The following is a 26840-nucleotide window of genomic DNA, read 5'->3' as shown; positions in this document are numbered from 1 at the left end:
CCCTGAAAATCCTTCTATTTAAAATATCAATGAAAAATTACATGAAATTCAGTAATGTAGAAGAGCACCAGAAAGCAATGCCGAGAAACTGGGCAGAATGGAACAATCGAACTTACACTGCCTAAATAAGTGGACAGGAATTGGACACTTGATTTTACATAATGCACTTCAACTACAAGTGTATTCAAATATTAACAGCATAAACTCAGGCGACAGTAGTAAAACATGAGAACTCTGCAGACACCGTGGTTGAAGTAAAAAAAAACAATGCTGGAGTGACTCAGCAGGTGAAACAGTGTCCATTATAATAACAAAGATAAAAATACATAAGTTACATTTCAGGCTTGAACCCTTGATCAAGGTATGGATGTACCATCCTTTACCACCATCAACTCAGCCCTCACCCACATCTCCTCTATTTCCCGCTCATCTGCCCTGCCCCTTCTGCTCCCAGATGCAACAAACACAGGATTCCCCTTGTCCTTACTTATCACCCCATCAGCCTCCTCATCCACCATGTTATCCTCCACAATTTTTGACACTTGCAACATGATCACTTCCCCCTCCGCCTTCCATAGGTACCACTCCCTTCGTGACTCCCTCATGCATTAATCCCTCCCCACCAATTGGCCCCAGCACATTCTCCTGTGGCCGCAGGAGGTGCCACACTTGCACCCACACTTCCTTCCTCACCATAGTCTGGGGCCCCAAAAAACCTTTCAAGTGAAGCATTTGTGTACCTGCAGGATTGATTTACTGCTTCCAATGCTCCCTTTGTGGCCTTCTCTACATCAGAGAGAGTGGGCACAGACTAGGAGATCGTTTCGCTGAGCATCTTTGCTCTGTGTGCACTATTTTCAGGGACCTCCCAGTGGCCAACCACTTCAGTTCTGTGTCCCACTCCCATACTCATTCATGTCTGTCCATCAAGACCACCTGTAAATTGGAGGACCAACACCTAAGTTTGCATCTGGGCATTCTCCAGCTGGATGACATTAACATTCTTTTAACCTGCTCTCTTTTCCCCTGAATTCTTTACTTCAGGTCTCCACCCCTTCCCTCTCTATTCATCTCTCCATCCCTCCTCCTCTTGATTGATGCTGTGCCCTCCTCCCTTCTCCATGGTCTTTGTGACCATGCTCCTCCCCACACATCTTTTTATTCATATGCCTGCCAACATTTTTACATACCTCAAGCCCGAAACATTGGTTATATATATATTTTTGTATCTTTGCTACATAAAGGACACTGTTTGACATGCTGAGTTTTCCAGCATTGTGTTTTTAAATTCAGGTAATACTTCTCATCCATATGGAGGTAAATTAAAGCAATCATAAACCAAAAAAAAATCAGAACCTGTCAATAGCATTCGTTACAAAAGCCACACTTCCTCATCAACTGGAAGAGCTACTGATCATGAGAAAACCTTGCAGGAAGAAAAGCAAATAATTACTTTAAGCAGTTCAAAATGCTACAGTAAACCCTGGTATCTGGCCTCATTAAGCATTGCTGGATGTGTATTTTCCAGTTGCTTAAGACTTACTCTTACAATGCCTAATACACCTTCATTAACAATGTTAAATGTTAAAAGACAAAAATATTACACTGTACTGACACTGAATAAACATTTTCAAGAATATACAAAAACCTTCAAGCGTTTTACTTTATTTTCAATCACATTCTTTGAAAACATTTAACCGTCGCTGCATTTGCAGGTTCCTCCCCCTTCACAGAACTACCCAAAAGATGAATATTAACATTATAGATAATTAAACCACCCACCCCCACCCCCCCCCCACAGGTTTACAAATAAAGCCTCTGTCCAGAGTAACTCTTATGAAGCAGGGATTGAGCGACGCCATTGCTGTTTCATGCAATTTTATTCAAACAGCTGCTACGAGCAAAGCATGTCCAAGGCAGTCTGCTGGCTGAACGTTTCCTCCCATCTCACCAAAAGAGAACATTTACTTTTACAATTTTTTTTTAATTTATCTTCCTTGATTTTTTTTTTTTGCTGGTTGCTTGAGGCTGCCGGTTGCTTGAATTCCAGATAGTAGGGGTTTTACTGCACTAAAATTCTTCCTTTGCATTGTGAATAATTGTTTCAGCTCAGTGATGAGTCAATCATTTGCATGGCATTTCTTGATTTCCTCACCCCTACAGACTACATTGTGAGGATTGGCAAGAAGATCTCCTCCACAATCTCCATCAGTACTAGAGCACCACAGGGTTCTTAGCCCACTGCTCTACTCACTTTACACCCAAGACTGTGTAGCTCGGAATTACAACACCATCTACAAATTGTGATGATACCACAGTAGTTGCATAAAAATAGGTGATGAGTCAGCATACGGGAGGGAGATTGAAAACTCGGCTGAATGGTGCACCAACAACAACCTCACACTCAATGTCTCCTAAACCAAGGAGCTGATTGTTAATTTCAGGAAGGGAAAGCCAGATGCGTACAATCCAGTGATCACTGGGGGAATCAGAGGTGGAGAGGGTGAACAAATTTAAATGCCTGGGAGTCACCAACTCAGAGGATCTTTCCTGGACCCAACACACCAATGACATTGTGAAGAAAGCACGTCAGCGCCTCTACTTCCTCAGGATATTGCAGAGGTTTGGTATGACATCAGAAACCCTGGCAAATTTCCAACAGATGTGCGATGGAAGGCGAGTTGACTGACTGCATCATGGTCTGGAATGGGGACACCAATACTCCCTGAACAAAAAATAGTGGACACTGCCCAGTACATGTCAGGCAAACTCTTTCCCACCATCAACAACATTTATGGGGAACACTGGTGTCGGAGAGCAGTAACTATCATCAAGGATCCACACCATCCAGCACATGCTCTGTTCCCGCAGCTACCATAAGGAAAGAGATCTAGGTGCCACAAGACTCTCACCACCAGGTTCAGAAACAGCTGTTGACTCCTCAACAACAAACTCAATCAGGGACTCATTTAAGATCACTTACTTTTGCACTTTATTGGGTTTTTTTCTCCTGACTGCACAAGTTGTTTTTTACATTTGTTTATTTGTTACATGTGTACAGTATTTTTTTGCACTACCAATAAGTGGTAACTCTGCCTGACCCACAGGAAAAAGAATCTCAGGGTTGTATGTGATGTCATGCTTGTACTCTGACAATCAATCTGATATCAGAAATCTAAATGATCATGAAGAGAACTATGAAGCAAATTTGATGTGCATTGAAGCAGGTCATCACTGGATGCTGAATCATGGGTACTGGTGCATCAAACAAGTTATGCAGTACAATCAATGTTATGCAGTATTGGTGCATCAAACAAGTTATGCTGTACAATCAATGTTCAGAATATTGCAGAATCATTTAAAACAAGATGGACAATTTTCACATCTATCCCTTACTTCTTATTAACTTCCAGTAAAGAATGACCAGTGCAGAATAACCACAATTTGTCTTAATCCAAAGGCTCATTTGAGAAATGTTCCTACATTTCAATCCACTGGTTAGAAATTTTTTTTCGAAACTTTATTTATTAATTTTAAAACATATGAAGAAAGTAAATAATTCACATACAGAAAAAATACAAAATAGAGTAATACAAGTACAAAGTAACATAGTTAATACAATACCAATCTTGGCATCTCCCCCTAACAACTAAAAACTAAGACTAAAAAAAACTATTTTTAACCCCTAAACCCCCCCCTCCCCACCCCCACAATAAAGAGTGAAGAATTAATACTATTAGTATAATAAAAAAAATAAAAAATATATATCTTAGAAAAAGATCGATATATATATAAAAAACAAAAAATATTAAGTATTAATTATTAATCCAAAAAATTTTATTATATAAGAATATATATGAAAAAATAAAAACAAAAAGAACTTAAACAAAAAAAAACCAACTAATAATAAAAAAACTAAAAAAAAGAAAAAAAGAAAAAATAGAAAATATATATAGAAAAAATATATAATTAAAAAAGTTTTTTTTAAAAAGAAAAAAAAGATTAATTCAAACTTATTTAAATTGTATATAATCAATAAATGGGGTCGACTTTAACTCATAAAAAGACATCTTATCTTGTATAGAAAAAGATATTCTTTCCATAACCAAACAAAACTTCATCTCTGAATCTTTCTTTGGCTTGGCTTCGCGGACGAAGATTTATGGAGGGGGTAAAAAGTCCACGTCAGCTGCAGGCTCGTTTGTGGCTGACCAGTCCGATGCGGGACAGGCAGGCACGATTGCAGCGGTTGCAAGGGAAAATTGGTTGGTTGGGGTTGGGTGTTGGGTTTTTCCTCCTTTGCCTTTTGTCAGTGAGGTGGGCTCTGCGGTCTTCTTCAAAGGAGGCTGCTGCCCGCCAAACTGTGAGGCGCCAAGATGCACGGTTTGAGGCGTTATCAGCCCACTGGCGGTGGTCAATGTGGCAGGCACCAAGAGATTTCTTTAGGCAGTCCTTGTACCTTTTCTTTGGTGCACCTCTGTCACGGTGGCCAGTGGAGAGCTCGCCATATAATACGATCTTGGGAAGGCGATGGTCCTCCATTCTGGAGACGTGACCCATCCAGCGCAGCTGGATCTTCAGCAGCGTGGACTCGATGCTGTCGACCTCTGCCATCTCGAGTACCTCGAAGTTAGGGGTGTGAGCGCTCCAATGGATGTTGAGGATGGAGCGGAGACAACGCTGAATACCACCTATCTAAAGACAATACATTTCTATTCTTCCAAGTAATCGCTATACATTTCTTGGCCACTGCCAGCGCTAAGTAAATAAAAGAGATCTGGTAATTATCTAATTCTAAATCAATCAATGGTTGCATATTCCCTAATAAAAATATATCAGGGTCTAATGCAATATGAAGATTATATAGATTATTAAATACAGATTGAATACCTTTCCAAAATTGTTGTAACCGATCACACAACCAAACAGCATGTAAAAAAGTACCAGAAACCTGATCACAACGAAAACTGAAACCAAATTTTTTTAATTTTTCGGGTGTTAAATATAATTGATGTATAAAACTATAATTAATCATCGCCAATCTAGCATTAATCAATTTTCGAACACTATTACGGCAGATTTCAGACCAATCTTCTTCAGTTATTGTTAAACTTAAATCTTTTTCCCATTTCATTTTATCTTTATCCCAATCTATTTTACTTTCACTTTCCAACAAAATACGATACAAACCTGATATATAACCCTTTTTTGGAAATGAGAGCACATATTTCTCAAGATCAGTTTGACGACCGCATACCTGTTTTACAAAAGATCTTAACTGATAATACACAAATATAGAATAACCACTTATATCAAATCTCTTTTGCAATTCTACAAAAGAACAAAAATATCCTTCTAAAAAATAGTCAGATAAATTATGTATTCCTTTCTCCTCCCATTGTTTCAAAATAGTATTAGATACCGTGAAAGGAACAAGCTGATTATTATATAATGGTAATCTTCCCGACCACTTATTTGCCACTGGTTAGAAAATTGATGCTTTTGCAGCTTCAAGGTGGCAAGTTCACATATGAAACAATTGCAGCCCAGAAATCTAGAGAACTGAAAGTAGTTTTCAACTGGTGCACTTTGAAAGTTAGGTCTGGATTATTTGCATTTAATCAAGAAAACACAGAATTTGGTGCAAAAGACTCATTATATATATGTTAGAAAATCCAATCTTTTGTGTAATTCAAGAGCACCTATTTCAAACTCAAAAGTTATATAGCATTCTATATAAGACACTACTGTAACAAACAAGGTTCAAAACTACTCCAAAAGCATTTCATCATTTTACCACAGATGAAGTGGTCTCCAGCTCCATTGTACAAAATGTTAAATTATATAATATGCAGGAAACACGTCTTACTTAAAGGTAAAAAGAATTTTTCTCCTCACGACAAATATCAGATATCACAGAAATGAATCCGCACAATGAAGCAGTGTATCCTACCATCTCCGAGCAACAGAACTTGCCAATGGTTTCTCAGCAATAAGCAGTGCGGGGATGGATTCTGTTGGACTGCAGCCATGTGTCAATTAAAATGCAGCTGGACAGGGAGAAAAAAAAAACACCCCAATCCTTCAAGACTGAAAGTTTATGTACTTGCTGAAAAGGTTCTGGTTTATTCATAAAGCTAATCCCTAAAATATTGCTTTCTCTTCGTTACCAGTTAAAAGGGTGAACACACAACTCAGTCTCTCAACTTCAGCAATCTGTGGGACAGAAAAATTCACCAATCTAAACAACTTGCTTAGTATATTTGCCATCACCTCACATCCCACTCATCTTGTCCTTTATATTAGAACCAATGTATTTCCTGCCATTATTGGACTGAAAATATAATGAGCAAATGTTTCCATCTTTACTATATTTTAGACACACAGAATTTCATCACTGAATTAAGGGTCAGGGAATTGAAATAAAATTGATTCTTTGCACAATTTCAAAAGCAACTTTTTGGAAGGGAAGCAAAGGAATGTTTCGCAAACTGACACAAAAAATAATTATGGATTCTCATATCAGTCACCTCTAAAACCCAATAATTAGATATAAGAAACAAAATAAAATTGCATCCTGTTTTGAATGCACATTTTAAAACATAGAATATTAAAGCATCATTTTGGCCATTTGGTCCATGATACTCTGCTGAGTATAGCCATGTAAATCTACTCCACAACAAAAGAAATCCTTCCCCACCTCACACTCATAATCCTCTATTTTTCTTAAATTCATGTGCCTATCTAAGAGTCCAGATTAAACAACTATCCCTAACAATGAATTCCAGACACCCACCATGCTGTGTAAAAAAAAATGTCTCTAACATCTCCCCGAAACTTCCCTCCATTCACCTTAAATTGATGTCCTCTGGTATTTGCTATTGTCACCCTGGGAAAAAATGTGCTGGCTGTCCATCCTATTTATTCCCCTCTTAACCTTAAATACCTCTATTAAGCCACTCCTCAACTTTTGTTGCTTGAAAGAGAAAAAACCCTGAGCTCTATCAACCTTACTTAATAAGACATGTTCTCCAGTCATGGTAACAGCCTTATAAATCTCCTCTGCAACCTCTCCAAAGCATCTACATCGTTCCTATAATGTGACCAGAACTGAATGCAATGCTAATTTGGATATACAAGCGTACAAATTTTCATCTGTAACTTGCACAAAAGTAGTATTCTCTAGAGCAGCCAGTCTCAATGGGGCCCTTCACCACATTTATACCCCCCCCCAACAAAAAAAACAACCAGGAACCACAGTACATTTAAGCAAAAGCCTGGTTTTCTTTACACTTCACATAACAGAAATATTTTAATGTAGTCAGTTGGAGAGAAGAATGGAAGAAACTGAAACCTGACTGCTTCACAGGGAAGGGGTCCCATAAACTTTGAGCAGAGTCCAAGGGGTGGGGGGGTCATAGCCATAAATGGTTGAGAGTGCTGGGTCTTGAGGAAAGTAAACTTTAAAAATTAGAGAGCCAAAGAGCTCATTTTTAATAAGTGATAGGATACTCAAAAGAAAAACCACAGAGGTATTCAGGAAAGTAAGTCCAAATGAAAAGCTCTTCTGGATACCTGGCATCATGACAAAGGATCAAAAGGCCTGTGTTATACCACTACAATCCATACTGACTGTAAAGAAGGTCAAGATCCACAGTATTTCTCTGTGACAAGGAAATTCAAAATAAATTCTCACATACACAAAAGGTTTAAATGATTTAAGACAGTATAACCCAGAAAAAAATGCCTTCAAGTACAAAGATCCCAACTTCTGGAATGCAGTCCTAAACATTTTGCTTCCTCTCTTTCTTTTCTCCTTGAAGAATCCTTAAAAATTCACTTCTAATATTGTGGCCACCTTATTTCATTTCACCTTTATCTGGTTCTAGTGTCAAGTTTTATTTGACAAATCCTCTCATCATACTGAGATATTTAATGACATTTAAAGTGCTTTAATGAAGAATGGTCAGTGATGAAATGCAAGCTCCCATGAAGGGCAATGACCAAATTAGTTTGGCTTTGTTCAGTGAAGAATAAATATTGACAAGGACAAGGAAATTAGAACTCATCTTCTCAAAAAGGATCACAGTGCCTGCAGCCCATTGTGTTTCACTCAAGATGAAACTCACCCTTTTGAAAAAAAATCATATGTATTATTCTCCATTTCCTCCTACAACAATAACTTCATAATTTCTTCAAATTATTCTGGATGATTCAAGCTTTAAAAAAATGTTTGAAAACAGACCATGCTTTCAGAGTGCAAACTTTGAAGGAAGCTGACATTCACAACTTATAGAAGAAATTGTATTACATAATAGATCCCAATAAACAGAAGTCACAAAATAATCTTCAATTATATTGTGAATTGTTCTGCTTTAAAATGTCACATGCAATCATTACTATAATGTAGGCAATGAGATCATATAAATCATTAATGGTTCTGGTTGTGCCATTCAGGGAATAAATGTTCAAGATGTGTGAGGTTCCCATACTTAATTGCTACACAAAACCTAACTTCCATTCAAGGATTGCAGTTTAACTACAAGATATCTCCAACATTTCACAATCACTTCAAATACCACTCTGAATTTTCAATCTAAACGAAGTGCTTGTCTTTGTAATGGAACATCAAGAAAGCTGTTCTCTGAAAGGAGGAAGGGAGAGGTGACAGGCAAGGAAAGTGAAGGAAAGGAATGAGAGGGAATAAGGAAAACAAGAGAAGGGAGCAAAAAAAGAGAGAGGAAAGTGTTATCAGAAAATAGAGATGGTGATATTGATGCCATCAGGTTGCAGACTGCCCAGACAGAAGACAAGGTGTTGTTCCTCCAATTTACATGTGGTCTCAACCTAGTAATTTTCAATTCCATGGACAGACATTTCGACCAATCATTTCCCTCCTCCAGTACTTAATCCCGTGAACGCAAGAAATGCTGCACTTGCACCTACACCTCTTCCCTCATCACCATTTAGGGCCCCAAACAGTCCTTGCAAGTGAAGCAACACCTCCCTCGCCTGTGGATCTTTATGGATCATTTACTGTGTCTGGTAACCAAAGTACTGACTGCCTGTTGCTTTGAATGGTTGCTTCACAACTTGCTGAATTGCTCCAGCACTCTGTATGTGCTCTTTCTAAGTGATTTTTGTCTCTATTCCTCTAAACATTTGTCCATGTACCTGGCTCCACCATCACCACTGGCAGTTTGTTCCATATACCCACCACATGATGTGAAAAATTTGTCCATTTGATCCATTGTAAATCTTTCCCATCATCTTAACCCTGGAGTTTTAGACTCAGTTACCTTAGGAAAAAAAAACTTGGTTTTGGAGGGGGGTGGGAAGGGGGGAGGGAGGGAAGTGGGGGAGAAAAGGGGAAAAGTGTCACTGTGTATATTTAATGAGAAATGTCTGTACATATTTTGGTTGATATGGTTCATGGTGTGATAAATAAAAATTAAAAAAAACTATGACCATCTACCCTTATGGTGCGCATTAATTTCCTAAACCTCTCAGATCATCCCTCAGCCTGATACCTGCCACAAATTGTCCTATTCTCAGAAATATACAGGAGGACAAGGATCACAGCTCCCTGGTAAATAATTATTGTGGCAAATTTGAGATGATAATTTCAAATATTTTTCCTGGAAATCCAAAGGTTCTCCTCTAAAGGCAATGAATTCCATCATAAAGGTAATTTCATTCAAAGGTGGTTCCCAAGATACACGAAATGGTTCACAGACTCAAATCCAGCACAGTCTGTAAGGAGTTTGTATGGGTTTCCTCCAGATGCCCCGGTTTCCTCTCAAATTCCAAAGATGTACAGGGTTAGGCGAGAATTGATCACATTTGTGTATTTGGGCAGCACTAGGACTCGTGGGCTGGAACGGTTTGTTACCATACTACATCTAAATTTTAAAAAATTTAATTACATTTTCCAGAGTCAAATAAGAGTGTTTTTTTTTAAATATGTCAAATGATGGAGTTTTACAGTGGGACTTTGTTGAAAGAAGATCTTTCTTTTGAAGGTGTTAATGCAAGATTCGTGTTGCTGCTACCAGTCAATGAAGAATGTCCAGTAAAACAGTAACTTCCCACTGAATGGCTTAAATGAAGAATTACTGTCAAAATCTGATCGACTAACTAATCACCCAACTATTTGGAAATCTTAATTGTTTGGCATCTGGCTCTCTTGGTAACATTTACCACACTTCTTCAAACTCACCTGGGTTCCCTCTAACGCGGCCAGCCTCAGTTTCTATGCTCTGTTCCACTCAGAGCCCAGCTCCTGTACTCCCTCTTACATTCATTTGGACCAAAGCTCCTGCACTTTCTCCAAACTACCAGGGCCCTGGTTCCTATGCTATATTTTTTAAAATATGGAATTAAGAGTGCAATAATATAATACAGGTACACAATCCTTTATCCGGAACCCTTGGGGGACAGTGTGTTCCAAATTTTGGATTTTTCCGGATTTCGGAAAGCCCACCCGAATTGTGCTGCTGTATCCACCCCCACCCCTTTCCAGTCTCCAGCAGTCTCTGCCAACCGCCAGTCCCTCGGCCACCTCCCCCCAACCGCCAGTCCCTTGGCCGCCTCTCCCAACCGCCAGTCCCCACTTGCCGGATTTTGGAGCTTTCCGGATTTTAGATATCCGGATAAAGGATCATGTACTTGTAGTCCATAAAACCTCCTAATCCTGCATACCAAACTCCCAAGCACATGACTTTTGGCACCTTTAATATTATTTACATAAATCACAAAGTATGTCCCAGCCTCAATCTTTGTGGCATACTGCATTTTACCTTCCCTATTTCTGCTGACCATGTGTTCTTTTAGCCTAGATATTTTACATTTTACATCCATGCCAATATATTTCTTTCCACACCATGAACATTAACTGAGGCAGTTAATAAAGTATAAATAAAGGGAAACTGGTGAGTGTACTTAATAATGAGTTTATTGTTATTTACGTTGCACAATGCACCAAAATTCTTACTTGCTACAACTGAACATAAAAGAGTAAACAATTCAACTAGACAATAATATAGATAATGAATGTTCACAGTAATTCAAAATGCAAAAAAAAGTGATTCGCAATTATGCAAACAGTCTTTTTGTGCTGTAGGAGCAATCCATGCTTCGTGTACGAGTTCAAGAGTTGGAGCTGCTGGTCTTCAATCTCCGTACCTACTGCCCAAGGTTGTGACCAGGGTGGAAAGGGTAAAACCTTGTGTTTTCCAACTCTTAGTTAATTTTGTGCCCATCTCTTTAAGAGATCATTATTTGTAGTGCTACCATAGTCACTATGATATTATATGTCGTAATATTCGCCCAGACTAACGACTTTCTCATTACTCAACATGATGTGAGCACAAGAAAATTTTTTAAAATTTTTCTCTGCATCTCTTTAAAGTTTGAGCTTCTCTACCAATACAGTAAATGCTTTGTTATTCATCGTTATACAAGTCTTAATGCGAACTATACAAAATGTTTATATGTTTTTTCAACTAATTAAAGCTAAATAAAGCTTTGAGCAATCTATTTATCTTTGACATAACATGCACTGTGATGCTCCTGTGCATCACAGCCCTGGGATGCTCCTGTGCATCACAGCCCTGGGATGCTCCTGTGCATCACAGCCCTGGGATGCTCCTGTGCATCACAGCCCTGGGATGCTCCTGTGCATCACAGTGCATGTTATGTCAAAGATAAATAGATTGCTCAAAGCAATCAGAATTTGATTTGTTGGATTAAAGAGATCAAAATTCAGAATATCGCGGCTCATGCTTTTGGAAGATGATACTTTGAAATTATGATACATTAGAATAAGGAAAGTGTCATCTATACAGGGTAGTGGAGGTTCTTTATGATGTTGGCTGCCTTCTTAAAGCAGTGCTTCACATAGATGTCTGCATGGATGGGAGGTCAGAGTCTGTATGGCCCTGCTTATATTTGCTGCCTTCTCTAGCCTTTTGCATTACCAAACCAGGCTGTGATGCAGTAGAGCAACTGTCAAAATTTGAAAGAATACCTGACATCATGCCAAATCTCTTCAGAATCCATGAAAAGTAAACACTTTGATGTGCCTTCTTCACTGATGCTAGATGTGCTGGTGCCAGAAAAGTTATTCTGAAATATGGATGCCCAGGAACCTGAAGATTCTGATCTTCTTCACCTTCATCCATCAATGTGTAAGTGAATTGGTCCTCACCCTCTCCTTTCTAAAAACAACAATAAGCTCCTTGGATTTGTTGATTTTGAGAACAAGATCATTTTTCTGGCCTTCAATCACCGTCTTTTATTTTGACTTATTTCCAGTTATTCAGCCAACAATGGTGGTGTCATCAGTGAGTTTGTACATTGAGTTGGAGCTGAACTTGCCTTTGGGTCCACAGAGAATAAAGTAGCACACAGCCCTGGGATGCTCCGGTGCATCACAGCCCTGGGATGCTCCGGTGCATCACAGCCCTGGGATGCTCCGGTGCATCACAGCCCTGGGATGCTCCGGTGCATCACAGCCCTGGGATGCTCCGGTGCATCGCAGCCCTGGGATGCTCCGGTGCATCGCAGCCCTGGGATGCTCCGGTGCATCGCAGCCCTGGGATGCTCCGGTGCATCGCAGCCCTGGGATGCTCCGGTGCATCGCAGCCCTGGGATGCTCCGGTGCATCGCAGCCCTGGGATGCTCCGGTGCATCGCAGCCCTGGGATGCTCCGGTGCATCGCAGCCCTGGGATGCTCCGGTGCATCGCAGCCCTGGGATGCTCCGGTGCATCGCAGCCCTGGGATGCTCCTGTGCATCGCAGCCCTGGGATGCTCCTGTGCATCGCAGCCCTGGGATGCTCCTGTGCATCGCAGCCCTGGGATGCTCCTGTGCATCGCAGCCCTGGGATGCTCCTGTGCATCGCAGCCCTGGGATGCTCCTGTGCATCGCAGCCCTGGGATGCTCCTGTGCATCGCAGCCCTGGGATGCTCCTGTGCATCGCAGCCCTGGGATGCTCCTGTGCATCGCAGCCCTGGGATGCTCCTGTGCATCACAGTGCATGTTATGTCAAAGATAAATAGATTGCTCAAATATGATTTCCCTTTCAGAAGACGGCATTAGTTTTGCATAAATACCATGATTTTGTGCCATCTATATTATTTTAATATATAATCTTTCAATAATAGCTTCTAACATTTAACACAAGAACATAAGAAAAAGGAGCAGGAGGAGGTCATCTGGCCTGTCGAGCTGCAATGCCATTCAACAAGAACATGGCTGATCTGGCTGTGGACTCAGCTGCACTTACCAGCTCTTTCCCCATAATCCCAACTCTCAATAAATTGACCAAAAAAAAATTTTTTTTTTTTTAAATTGTTAATGCATTGATGAACATTTTTGACATACACAAACAACAAACTTGCATTCAGCTTTCTATCTCCTTTTAGTAATGAAGTCACAATTTGGGGGGGGGGGGGGCAGAAATGGTAAGCATAGCAGTTGGCGCAACGCTATAACAGTGCCAGTGACCCAGTTTGAATCCAACACTATCTGTTACGAGTTAGTACTTTCTCCCCGTGTCTGGATGGGTTTTCCTCTGGGTGCTTTGGTTTCCTCTCACCTTTAAATATCACACAGGGATTGTACTTAATTGGTATATTTGGGGAGCATGGGCTTATAGGCCAGAAAAGCCTGCAACTGTGATACATGTAAAAATTTATATTTGCCATTTTACCAATTGAAGGGAACCTTGCCCAAATCTACACTGTACCACCTCATTCACCAATTACTTTAAGACTCTTGCAAGAAGGCCACAATGATCAGAGATATATTAGCCAGTGCCTCTATGGCTCAGTAATTTTCCAGAGTTCATCCCTTCAAATTTCTGATTTACAACTAAGTTTGGAATTTATTTTCCAATTTAAACATACAACATGGTAACAGGCCTTTCCAGCACACGAGTCCATGCCACCCAAATACACCTACAGCCCCCCCATACGTTTTGAAGGGTGGAAGGAAACCGGAGCACCTGGAGGAAAGCCAAGCAGACACAGGAGAACATACAAACTCCTGATGACCGCATCAGATTAGAACTCAAGTCCCTGGCCCTGTAATAGCATTGCACTAACCGTTATGCTGACCATATGGCCCCTCCTGCTCTCTGTAGTGAAAATTGATGCAAAATACCTTTCTAATTCACCATCTCATTTTCATTAATAATTTCCTACACTAATTTTCTGTCAGACAATGCTCATTTAGTAATCTCAAATAGCTACAAAAACTTTGTTTTGTACTCTTCCTTGTTAATATTCTATTATTTTTTTACAAATATTCTATCCATTCTTCACACATTTATATCGCTTCATGTCTGATACACTCTCCTTTTGTTAACTATGCATGCCAAGTCCTCTCTTGAAATTTTTTCTTTCTTACTGTAATGTATGCAATCTGAAATTCTGAAAAATTCTCTTAAATGTCTGCTGCAGTTTCTCATCTTACTGTTTAATTTCTTAATTTGCTAGTTTCCTTCAGCTGGTTTTGCAATCATACCTTCATTGTTTTCTTAATTCAAGATAAAAATACTTGGATTTTTTTCTTCTCACCCTTTAACTAAATTAATGGAATTGAATATTTATTTATAGAGCACATTTTTAAAGCACAATGGAATGTGGCTCCAACGTGCTGTACACCAATTAATAAAAGAATAGACAAACCACAAAAATCAGCAAACACAAAAGACTAGACACTGGACAAGAGGGTCATCTCGCGGAAGAGTAATAGGTTGGAGAAATGTGGGCAGCGACAAGCTGTCTAAATGCATTGGCGTGGCCGAATCAGCCCCGTGCTCTACAAGCCCAAACTATCTGGGCAGGTGTTGCAGCTCCCTAGACAACCATGACAAAAGCAAAGCCAAGACTTTTATTTGAGATCAAGGGACTCAATACAAATTCAAAGCTTATCATCATTTCTTAAAGCTGCAGCAGTTAAAATGAGCAGCAGTAAAAAAACTGAGATAATGCTCTTGGAGACAGGTGCATCATTGGGGCAAAACACAAGACACTTGAGACTAAACGCAAGTTAAACTTGACTCAAAAACATTATGTAATTCAGTATTACATTACATCTGTTATTTCCAAGAAATCACTTCATGATGAGATTATTCATTGATCTTTTATCTTTGCACCACACAGTACTCAAGAGTTAGTCAAGCTTTCTGATGGGAAATACTTGCAAAATTGTGGCCAAGAGCAAAAGAGATTAATACTCTGAGAACACTAACAGACGATTGTCACTATCCAAAACATCAGCTCAGCTTTACTCTCTGCACAGATATTCTGTAATTGAGTGATCCCAGCATTTTGGATTATTAATGTTCATCAAATTTCGAGAATATACGGTATTTTATGTTTGCAGAAGAATCTATGCTGTCACCTTTGCATCAGAGGTTGCAGTTCAGGACAATGCGGCATTTAAAAATGTATCTGGAGTCAGTCAAGATATCATCAGCTTTTCATACCTTTCAGTTAGTATTTTATTTCCCAAAACAAAATTCAGGAGGGAAGATGCTCATACTGCAACCACAGAACTTTAAAACTCCCAACATGCAAACATGAAGATCACTTGAGGCTACAAATGGTGGCAAAAGTGGTGCACTGTAATGTTGTCCATTGCAAATTGAACTCAACAGCCTCAATCCAACACCCCTGTAGCAATCCAGTCCATTTATTCAGATGGCAACCAGCACAATACAATTCACTCTGTTGGAAGGTCCAATTCAAATATATAGTGCTTTGTGTGAATTTAGACTTTTTCCCTTACAAAGACAGTGCACAAGGATTTTCCTCATTTCCTGTACAGCACATTCACTTCATTAGCTGAATTAATTAGAAAATTATTTTGGATTTTCAACCCCACAAGGAAAATAAATGGGGGAAAAAACAGCAACATTCCACCAAAAGCTACTTACAGCCAAAGACTTGGAAATTCTCTTGCGGAATTCATTCAAGATAATAATCACAATTTCTGGATGGGGTATGTATACCAACCCATTCTTGATGAAAGCCTTCCGAGTTCGAACCAGTTCAAGAACATCAGTAAAAGGGACCTATTGGAGGCAACGACAAAGAATAAAAAATCAGTGGAAACTTTGCAAAAATAAACTTGCAGATTTCCACACCACCATTAGAAATTTTTAAAAGAACTGCTCCAAATCCAAACTGCAATGCTTAAGCAGGGCTTGCTAAATAATAAAAGATTCAATAGGGAAGTAAATCTTGCATAACACCAATTTAAAAACATCTGCTAAATTCAGTTTGTGTTATAATTGCTAATATCTAAAGATTAACAAGGAGAGGTTTTGCAAAAGATTCAAGAACTGCCTTCTTCCAAAAACAGGGTCAGTCAAGCGACAAATTAAGCTGGTTGCCAAATTAAAACTATTCAAATAACTTGTTAATTTTATTGCCAAATGCAGCATTTACCTGCTTTTTCCATCGCAACAGCAGATGTCTCATGTTATTGGTCAAAATTTCCCACAGAATACAATCACTGGAGCATAATTTGTCTCAATGCATGAAACACTTTGCATGCTTTTATTAACAGACAAAAAGGGACGCTGTCAAAGCAAGTCTCAAGGTACATTTATGATTTTAAAAAATGTATTAAATAAAACCATCCTGAAGTTAAAGGACAAATTCCAAGAACAAATATATAAATTTTATATTGAAATTGTTGCCGTTTTTCCCAAAAATGGTACAAGAAACATAAGTTTATTTCTGTTGTATTTGCTGGAGCCCTGATATTTGAGGTATTTATGTTAGACTAAGTATTTTAGCCTCTCAGGTCATTTATTAAATCATTGCACATTAACTTCTGTTTGCACAACAAATAAAGCCTATCAGTTAGCCTTGATAATTTCAATTGACCCAACATCTTTAAGGAAAGACATCATTTCCATTTTCCTTCATAAGTGCTTCCTAATCTTATCCCAGCTCTAATATAAAAATTGTGCTCCCACACTGTCAAGTTCCCTGCCAGAGGAAATAAGTCCCTCTCTCCATTTCTCTCCCTCCCCTCCATAAATTCAAACTAAACCTCAATTTGACCACTTTCTTAATTTCTGTAATCAAATGAATAAATTAAAGATCACGATATTTCTTCAATCCGAATCATTAACCTTTTTGATTGCTGTGGTGAAAATATACCATACCCACAGAGGCCCAATATATCTCACTTAATGATAAGGAATGGGGCCAACACGATATTGAGGGATATTCGTAAGCAAGAATGAATGAACAATCAGACCAAGATATCATTTGTAAATATTGGGCAGCAGTTGATGTAGCAGTTAGAACAACGCTGTGACAGCACCAGAATTGGGACCGGGGCTCGAATCCTGCACTGTAAGGAGTTTGTATGTTCTCCCCGTGTTTGCATGGGTTTCCCCAGGGACTCTGGCTTCCTCCCACCCTTCAAAACAGACCAGGGGTTGTAGGTTAGTGGGCACAGGCTAGTGGGCTGGAAGAGCCTGTTACCATGCTGTGTGTCCGAATTTTTTTTAAATTACAGTGATGCAACTTTAATATTGGATGAGAAAAAAAAAAATCAAACCATGATTCTGAAATAAGGCAAATATTTATGTTAGGTGTCCAAACTTTGTGTTTGGAGCATTTTTAGACTGCATCAAGAAACTACAGGCCAAAATCCGTCCTTGCAGAGAGCTCCTATGTGCCCTCCTTCTACCATCAATGTCTTAAACAACATTTATCGCCCTTGCAATCATCTCTCCAACCCACCTCCAACAATCATCACAATACACCTGACTCGTGTCCATTGTTTAGGTGACTCTAGGCGAGAAGAATGCTGGCAGCGTTGCACAGTTTCATTGCCATTTAATTAAGCAGTTATCTGCAGACTGAAAGTTAGGTTTATTTTATCCATTCAGTCATGTTTTAAGATCTTGGCATACATTTCTTACTCTTGTTTATTCATCCAAACCAAGCATGAAAAAGAACAACAAAATCTGCTGGAGCAACTCAGCAAATCAAGTAACGTCACTGGGAGAAAAAGAATGTTCGATGATTCGGGTCGAAACCTTCCATGAAGAACATAAGACAAAGGTGCAGAAATAGGTTATTCAGCCCATCAAGTCTGCTCCACCATTAATCATGAGCTGATTCATTTTCCCTCTCAGTCTCACTGCCAGGCCTTCACTCCATAACCTTTGATGCTTTGGCTAATCAAGAACCTATCAATCTCTGCCTTAAATATACCCAACGTCTTGATCTCCACAATTGCCTGAGGCAAAAAATTCCACAGATTTACCACCCTCTGTCTAAAGAAATTCCTTGGCATCTTGAAATTGTGCCCTCTTGTCCTGGACTCTCCCACTATGGGAAACAACCTTTCTACATCTACTCTATCCATGCCTTTCAACATTCAAAATGCTTCAGTGAGATCTCCTCCCTTTTTCCTTATTCCAACAAGTACAGGCCAAGAACTGTCAAATGCTCTTCAGATGATAATCCTTTCATTTCCAGAATCCTTGTTGATGAAGGGACTAGTTTTAATGAAATGTTTAGGCCCGAAACATCAATCATTCTTTTTCTCCCCTGCTTAAGTCAGAGGCTGCTGGAACAAAACTTCCTCCAGATTCCAGTATCTGCAATTTCCAAAATATGACTTGGGTGTAAAACAAAACAAAGACGGCCAGTGCTGGAATCTGCAGCAGGCTCTGTGGATCAAACAGCAACCATAGATACAAATGGACAGTCAATGTTTTGGATCAGAACCCTTTATCAAGGTTAAGATTTTTTAAAAGTGAAATTACATATGCAAAAAGGGGGAAAGAAGCTGAGGGAAGAGCCCCATGAGTGATAGGATTCCTCCAACAATTTATTATTTGCTTAATCAAGGATGCGGTCTATGATAATCGATAATTAATCAGGCAAGTAAAGAATTGAAATCCAGTTTCTTAAGTTTTAAATTCCTCCATCAAAGAGCTAATAAAAAAAAAAGATTTTCTTATTAAACTAATAGAAAATCTGCAAAAATAAAAATTATCAGGTTACATTGATAAAACAATTGTTTGAGCATCTGCAGTTTCATGTGTCTCAAATTTTAACCTGTTGCCCCCAACTGGTGGTGTTCTCACCTTGTAATAAGTTTGGTCAATTTGTCCATTTGAATTAATCAGTTTTATGCTCAAGTGCTCTTTTTCCTCTTCTGTGATCTGAAATAAAAACCAAATCAAAACATTGTTTTGTCACTCACAAATAACCATGCATTTAACATATCACAGATAGCCCAGGGCGATGAAAAGGCAATTACCTTGGAACGTCAAATGATACACTGATCTGGATGATAAATAGAAACACTCAGATGTGCTGTTGTGAAAACAAGTCAGTCCATCGAATAACCTACAACCTACCAACTCAGCATTTCATTTTGCTTCTCAAATAATGCAAGGTGAAGTTCACTGTCATATATATCAAGATTTGTTGATAAAGGTTGCTTTGTACATAGACCAGTTAAAAGTCTCATACATAAATTGGAAGTGGAGGGTGAGCATCCAGATGTCATGATCCATGTGGGGAATAAAGATATTGACTTGAGTAAGAATGAGGTCCTGGAGGGAATATAGGCAATTAGGAGAGATGAAAAGCAGGACCATGAGGGTGGTGATCTCAGGATTGCTGCCTTTGTTATGCAAAAGAGAGGGTAGAAATAGGAAGCTGTGGCTGAAGAGTTGGTGCAGGGGATGGGGTTCAGATTTCCAGATCATTAGGATCTCTTCTGGGGAAGGTCTGACATGTTCAAAAATAGACAGGCTGCACCTGAACTGGAAAGGGACCAATATCCGGGCAGGCAGGTTTGCTAGAACTGCTGGGGAGGGTTTAAAGCAGTTTGGCAGAGGTGTTGGGAACTACAATGCGAATGCAGAGAATAGAGAGGAGGCCAAAAGCATGATAAATTTGTTATGACATGGGCGCTACAGAGACTTCACTGGAGGAAAGGCAGGATTGGCTGATACAGGTACAGGAGTTTAGTTTTTTTTAAAAAAGAATTAGGATGGGAGGTAAGGGGGGGTGGGGGGCAAGTAGCATTGCTAGTCATGGATAGTATCACGGCTACAGAAAGAGAGAACGCTCCAGAAGAACTATTAAGTTGGTGTGAGTGGAAGTCAGAAATAGGAAGGGAGCAATCATTGTACTAGGAGTAATCTATAGACCCTCCCCAAGTATCCCTCAGGAGACTGAGGACCAGATAAGCAGGCAGATTCTGGAATGGTGCAGAAACACGTGTGTTTCCTCACAGTCATGGATGAGTATACACGTTTCCGCTTTGCCATCCCTTGGTTAGACATGACTACCACCACAGTCATCAGGGCACTGCACAAATTGTTCACCCTATTCAGGTACCTGTCATACATCCACAGCAGTTGGGTGGTCCTCGTTCATGAGGGAAGAACTGCACCAATACCTGCTGACCAAAGGTATTGCCTCCAGTAGGACCATTAGTTATAACCACTGAGGAAATGGCCAGGTTGAGAGGGAGAATGCCAATGTGTGGAACGACATCCTCCTTGCCCTTGTCCAGGGGCTGCCTATCTCTCACTGGCAGGAAGTCTTTCCCAAGGTGCTCCACACAATCAGGTCACTGCTATGTACTGCCACCCTCACAAACAAATTTTCTCCTTCCCCAGGAACTGCACATCAGGGTCTACCATGCCATCCTGGTTGACATCCCCAGCGCCAGTCCTGCTACAGATGCATGTGAGGGGCAATAAAACTGACCCACTGATCAAAAGAGTCCAGTTCCTCCATGCAAACCCCCAATACACGTACGTGGCCTACCCAGATGGCTGCAAGAAAATTGTCTCCATCCAGGACCTCGTGCGTGCGAGGGCACCCGGAGCATACCCACCAAACTGCACCCTCCCCTCCCATAGACACACACTACATACCATGGCACCCTAGTTCTGCCTCCACCCCATTCACTCCAGTTGAGTTGTCATGCCCCCAGCAGGCTAACACAGCACTGGAGTCTGGGTTGAAACAACAGCTCCACCAGTCACAACAGAAGACCAGACCAGCAGACAGACTTAACCTTTAAGATGTTTGTTAAACTTTGTGCCCCACTTCACCCTGCTGGACAAAATTTAAAAAAAAACATGGGGTGAATGTGGTGAACCTTAATTATCAACCACTGGGTTCTGATATTGAGAAGTCTAAGCTGGTAGATCAAGTGATTGAATACTGTTAAAGAATTATATAATTAGATACTGTTGGGTCCCATTTATTTAACTTTTGGGTGTGATATATAGCCTGTGTAACCAATTATATTGTATCATATGTAACCTCGTGTTTATTGTATTTCTCATAGTTCCGGAGCATAGCTTTTCCCATTTTTCATCTTTATGACACACCCATGACATCATGAAGAAAGCCTCTACTTCCTCAGGAGTTTGCAGAGGAGCTAGTGGAGTTGTTCAAGTGAACCGGTACGGACTTGAAGGGCCGACATGGCCTGTTTCCGTGCTGTAAACGGTTATATGGTTATATAATTTAAAGGTTGTTGTTATGGAAGACTTCAACTTCCCTAATATTGACTGGAACTTCCTGACTGCAAGAGGGATAGATGGGGGCTGAATTTGTCATGTGTGTTCAAGCAGGATTCAGGACATATTTGGTGGACAAGCCATACTGGATCTAATACTGGGGAATGAATCTGGTCAGGTAGTGGACCTCTCTCAGTAGGGAAGCATTCTGGTGAGAGGGTTAACAACTCCCTTAGCTTCAGCATAGCTATAGATAAGGATAAAAACAGAAAAATGGGAAAGTGTTTAATTGGGGAAGGGCTAATTACAATGGTAAGAGGCAGGAACTAGTGACAGTAAATTGGAAGCAGATGTTCAAGAGTAAAAGACCAGAATTAACGTGGAGTATGTTAGGGACCACTTGCACTGGGTTCAGGATGCGTTTCTCCCACTGGGACAGGGAAAATATGGTAAGTAAAGGGAACCATAGTTGACAAAACGCACAAGGCAGCTAGCAAAGAAGCAGGAGGAAACGGGGGGCGGAGGTCGTGTGATGCAGAGAGAGTCGGAGGACTTGGATCCCAGGAGCTCCCAGACCATAGAGGAAAATAAAGAATGAAAAGACACAGAGAATAAGATTAGTTACCAAAGATTGGTAAGAAAAATGTCAGGCAGCAAAAGTTGACTAGAAAGGTTCGATCCAGCCTGACTGGATGGGATCAAGATGGCGTAGGAGATCGCAGACCCAGAGCTCTAACAGTCCCAATAGTGGTAGCAGTGATGTGACCTGAGGAGAGTACCTGGGACTCACCCGGGGTAACAGTCAGCAGGGAGGCCATCAATCCAGAAAAATGTGGTGACGCGATCAAGGACCAGTTGTCAGGAGACAGGGGGCCCAAGGAGGGGACCGACTCTCATGGCAGCCAGAATCCCAGGTGCACTCGAACCCAATGGACAGTAAGAACGTGAGGAGGGCATGTGCGGAAGACCTTGGCCCCATGAAAAAACAGGAAATGCTAGCTTGTCAAATGATGGAAGGAACAGCCCTACCCGCAGAACAACAAGTGCGAGGTGCCCAAATGTGAAGCGTGATGGCTGGCACACAGGAAGAAGGGTTGCACGGGAGACCTCAGCTCTGCAATGGCAGAGACCGCGTCTGACTCATCTAATGATGAGGGAAGGAGCACGATGGCTGGTAGGCATGGGAAGAGGAGAGGAGCGAGAGTTCTTGATCCTACAGAGGCAGAGGAGGCCACGACATCAATCCAGTGATGGTGGAGGCAATATGGTGGCCAGTAACAGCAGCAAGAGGGACGGCATTGGGCAGCACAAGGCAGCCAAGATGATGCTGACAGGGAGAGGAGACGAACCCTCGTTGTGGGTTATCTTGGAGGCGATGAAAAAAATGGAAAACCGATCAACTTTGGACTAAGCTGGACAGATGTGAAAATGTTTTAAAGGGAAGAGTGGCTAAAATAGAGGAGAGAATAGAGGACAATGAAGATAGAACAGTGAAGGTGCAGAAAGAGGTGGCAACGTGGGTGCTGGAAAGGAGCTGCCTCTGGCAAAAAATTTATGCCGTAGAAAACTATAATAGACAAAACATAATAAAAATTGTGGAAGTGAAAGAGGGCAAAGAAGGAAGAAACCCTGTGGCCTTTTTCCAGCACTGATTGCCGGAGACCCTGGGAAGGAAGAAATTAGCGGAGTCAATGGAAATCAAATGGGCCCACTAGTCATGCTTCTTGTGCCCAAGCCCTGGTCAGAGACCACACTCTGTGCTGGTAAAGCTGTTTCACCACCAGGACCGATAAAGATTTTGCATGCTGCAGTCACACTGGGGGGGGGGGGGAAGGAGAGCTGCTGGAACTGATTGTTAAGAGAGTGTATTTCTCCCCAGACCGGAGTGGGACCCTGCTGTGCCATAAGAAAGAGCTGGAGCCGATAGAGGGTAGCAAAGCAGAAGGGATGTGAGACTACAATTAGATACCCAGCCACTCTGAAGATATCAATCCCAGGAAGCAGGGGGTGGAGGGCGAAAGAGAGGAAATTCTTCTCTGAAGCAGAGGAAGCATCTCAGTTTGTCAGGTAGCTTCCAGTTTGTAATAACTAACAATACCGGAATGGAAACTATTAAGGTGTTATGAGTTAACAATAATTAGGAGTTTTAAAGAAATGGTCAATGTTTCACGGAAAGTGAGAATGTATTGTAAATAATGATAGTGGACTAATAAGGATTAAGAATTTACTGTTTGCTCATAAAAATAAGAATGGGAAAAGAAGGCGACAAGAATAATGGTCCGGGGTGCTTGGGGGAGGTGGATGGAGAAGCAGATTGGTGCAAGGGGGGTTGGTGACAAAGTGGGGGAAACAGTCACCAAAGGAGGGAGAGGGGATGACAGATGAAATGAGGGCATGGATTGAGGATCTATGTGGGGGTGATTAGCTGTCTTAATATAATTTTTTTTTCCTTCTTTGGGCTTGTTGCCTTTGTTCTCGTCTTATTTTCCCAGGGTTTGTTGTGGACCTGGCAAACTGGAGCAGACGGTTGAAGGTAAAAGGCTGGATGAGATGAATGTCAGGCGGTGGAGGTGCAGAAGAAACACTGGTCTGAGAGTCTCTGGGGCAATGGTTAAGAGTATAAAGTACGTTAGTTTCAATGTTAATGGCTTGAACGGATCGGTGAAGAGGAAGTTTCTGGGTACACATTTAAAAAATGGGAGTGGACCTGGCATTTCTCCAAGAAACTCACTTAATAGAGCGAGAACACCAAAATGTAAAAAGGGGATGGATGGGCCAGGTAATAACCTCCTCGTTTGGCTCAAAGGCAAGGGGGGGTGGCAATTCCAATTGGGAAGAGTGTCCAGTGAAAGTGCAGATTGTGACTACAGACAAAAGAGGAAGATTTATACTGGTGCACTGTCACATATTCAGAACCCTGAACCTCCGTAAACGTGTATGCCCCCAACTTTGATTGATGACAAGAAGTTCATACAGGATATTTTCCTGAGATTGGCAAAGGGAAAGGAGAGCATTCTGATTGGGGGAGATTTTAATTTTTCTCTGGATCCTGTCCTAGATAAGTCAACAAAGAAAATAATTCAAACAAAGGCAGTAAAGGCTACTATTGAGTGTATGAAGGAGCTGAATTTGATAGATGTATAAAGGCGGAAACATCTGAGGGAGAGGGACTACTCCTTCTACTCAAAGCAATATGATTCCTACTCTAGAAAAGATTTTTTCCTGGCTGCAGCACAAGTCGAGGGTAGAATCATGGAGGTCGAGTACACAGAAAGACTTCTCAGACCATTCACTCTTTATATTAACAATGCAAATGCAAGATAAGCAGGATATGGCATCTTATTGTGTTACTGTTAAAGAAGCTGGAGTTTTGTAGTTTTATAAGAGCACAGATAGACCAGTTCTGGAGCCCACTGTACCTCTACTCCAGATAAATTCCTCTTACGAGACACCCTCAAAGCATATTTGAGGTCAAATAATTGGATACACTAAATCAGTAAAGAAAGAATACATGAGAGAGGTGGACAAATTACATCAAGAAATTGCTCCCCTGGAAAAGGACTTCCAAAATCAGACTCAGAGGATCATTATAGGGCTCTAACAAATAAAGAAATTGAAATACAACATGCTTCAAATGTATAGCATGGAAAAGGCCATAATGCAGTCCAAAAAATATTTATGAATTGGGTGAAAGTGACCATAAGGTTCTCTCTTGGCAGTTGAGGACAGAGCAGGCCACAAAGACGATCAATGCGATACAAACTGCAAATGGGAGGATCTCGTACAAGCCAAAAGAGATTAACGAGACCTTCTGGGAATTCTATGAAGGTCCATATAAATCAGAATTGGTGGGGGGATATGACAAAGCTAGCAAATTCCTGTCTAAATTAGAGTTATCAAATTTAGACCCAGAAGAATAGGAACGCCTTGATCTTCCCTTTACGGAGAAGTGATAGGTAAAGAATTGAATTTGCTGTAGACTAACAAGTCTCCAAGCAAGGATGGGTTCCCACCTGAGATTGAAGAAGAATTTAAAGATTTATTGATGCCTCTTTATATGGAGGTGGTACACCAGGCAATGGAGACCCATACTCTCCCAGAATCTTTTTTTGACAGCAATCTTACAAAAAAACTTTTCTGAAAAAAGACAAAGATCCACGAATGGAGTCTTCCTATAGGCCTATCTCACTGATGAATATGGACTAAAAGATACTTGCCAAAGCCCTGGCAAATAGATTGATGAAGCATTTGCCGAAACTAATAAATATAGACCAAGCGGGCTTTGTGCAAAACAGACAGGCAGCAGATAACATCAGCAGACTGTTGAGTATAACACATCTGGCACAAACTAGAAATGAGGGGATCTTGCTGTGGACCTGGATGTGGAAAAGGCATTCGACAGATTGGAGTGGGACTTTTTAAATTCAAAGCGCTAGAAAAATTGGGGCTTGGGCTAACCTTTAGTGGTGAACAAAGGTCAAATTTTTCCAGCCTTTCCATTATCAAGATCAAGTAGACAAGGGTGCCTGCTATCTTCAGCTCTGTTCGTACTGGCTGAAGTCATTTGTCAGGATCCAGACATCAAGGGTTTTGGAGCTGGCCAGGAAGAACAAAATTAATTTATTCGCCGATGATGTACTGATATATCTGACAGACCCAGCAAATTTGTTGTCCAAGCTGTGCAGTAAGCTGGAGGACTATGGGGAGATCTCCAGGTATAAGGTCAATTGCAACAAGAGCAAAATCATGCCACTTACTGAGGGGGAGTATAGTTAATGTCAAGAAAATTGTTCTCTAAAGTGGCCACAAAAATGGGATCAAATACCTAAGAGATAGAATAGACAATAACTTGAATGATTTATATAAACCAAATTATATCCCCTTGCTGGGAAGAATCGAGGAGGGCCTAAATAGGTGAATGTCCCTGCCCATTAAGCTAGTGAATGAATGCATTGCCCCAGGAATTCTTTCAAATTTTGCTTTTGCGAATAAGGACAATTCTATGGAATGGAAAGGGAGCAAGGGTCTCCATGGAAAAACTGACCTGTGATTATAGTCTGGGTGGATTACGAATGCCTGACTTTAAGAAATATTTTTGGGCAGCCTAGTCAAGGTACATCGCCTCATTCTTCAAAATGCGGGGGGGGGGGGGGGGGAAGATGTATACCATCCTGGGCACTAATTGGCCTGCACATGGTAAGAAAGAAGGTAGCAGAGGACTTTATAAGTGGGACACTAAATTGTTGTCTGGAAAAACAAGCAGCCCCATACTGAAACAAATAATTTCTATCTGGAATAAGATC

At 40.7% G+C, this 26840-nt stretch overlaps 1 protein-coding gene across 3 annotated transcripts in view; it reads right to left on the bottom strand.

Moving 5' to 3' along the window:
* prim2 (DNA primase subunit 2) overlaps nt 1-26840 on the bottom strand; it is a 289744-nt gene that overhangs the window by 201075 nt on the left and 61829 nt on the right. For all 3 annotated transcript variants that reach the window (XM_069886087.1, XM_069886089.1, XM_069886088.1), the window contains 2 exons: nt 19132-19209; nt 15946-16083 (listed from right to left, as the gene is read on the bottom strand). In XM_069886087.1, the coding sequence (XP_069742188.1) occupies nt 15946-16083; nt 19132-19209 (216 nt within the window). The remainder of the gene's footprint in view (nt 1-15945; nt 16084-19131; nt 19210-26840) is intronic.

The sequence above is a fragment of the Narcine bancroftii genome, chromosome 6 (assembly GCF_036971445.1).
Source record: "Narcine bancroftii isolate sNarBan1 chromosome 6, sNarBan1.hap1, whole genome shotgun sequence".
In the NCBI taxonomy this organism is placed as follows: domain Eukaryota; kingdom Metazoa; phylum Chordata; class Chondrichthyes; order Torpediniformes; family Narcinidae; genus Narcine; species Narcine bancroftii.
Note: the sequence above shows the minus strand (reverse complement) of the source record. Positions and strands in the feature narration are given on the sequence as shown.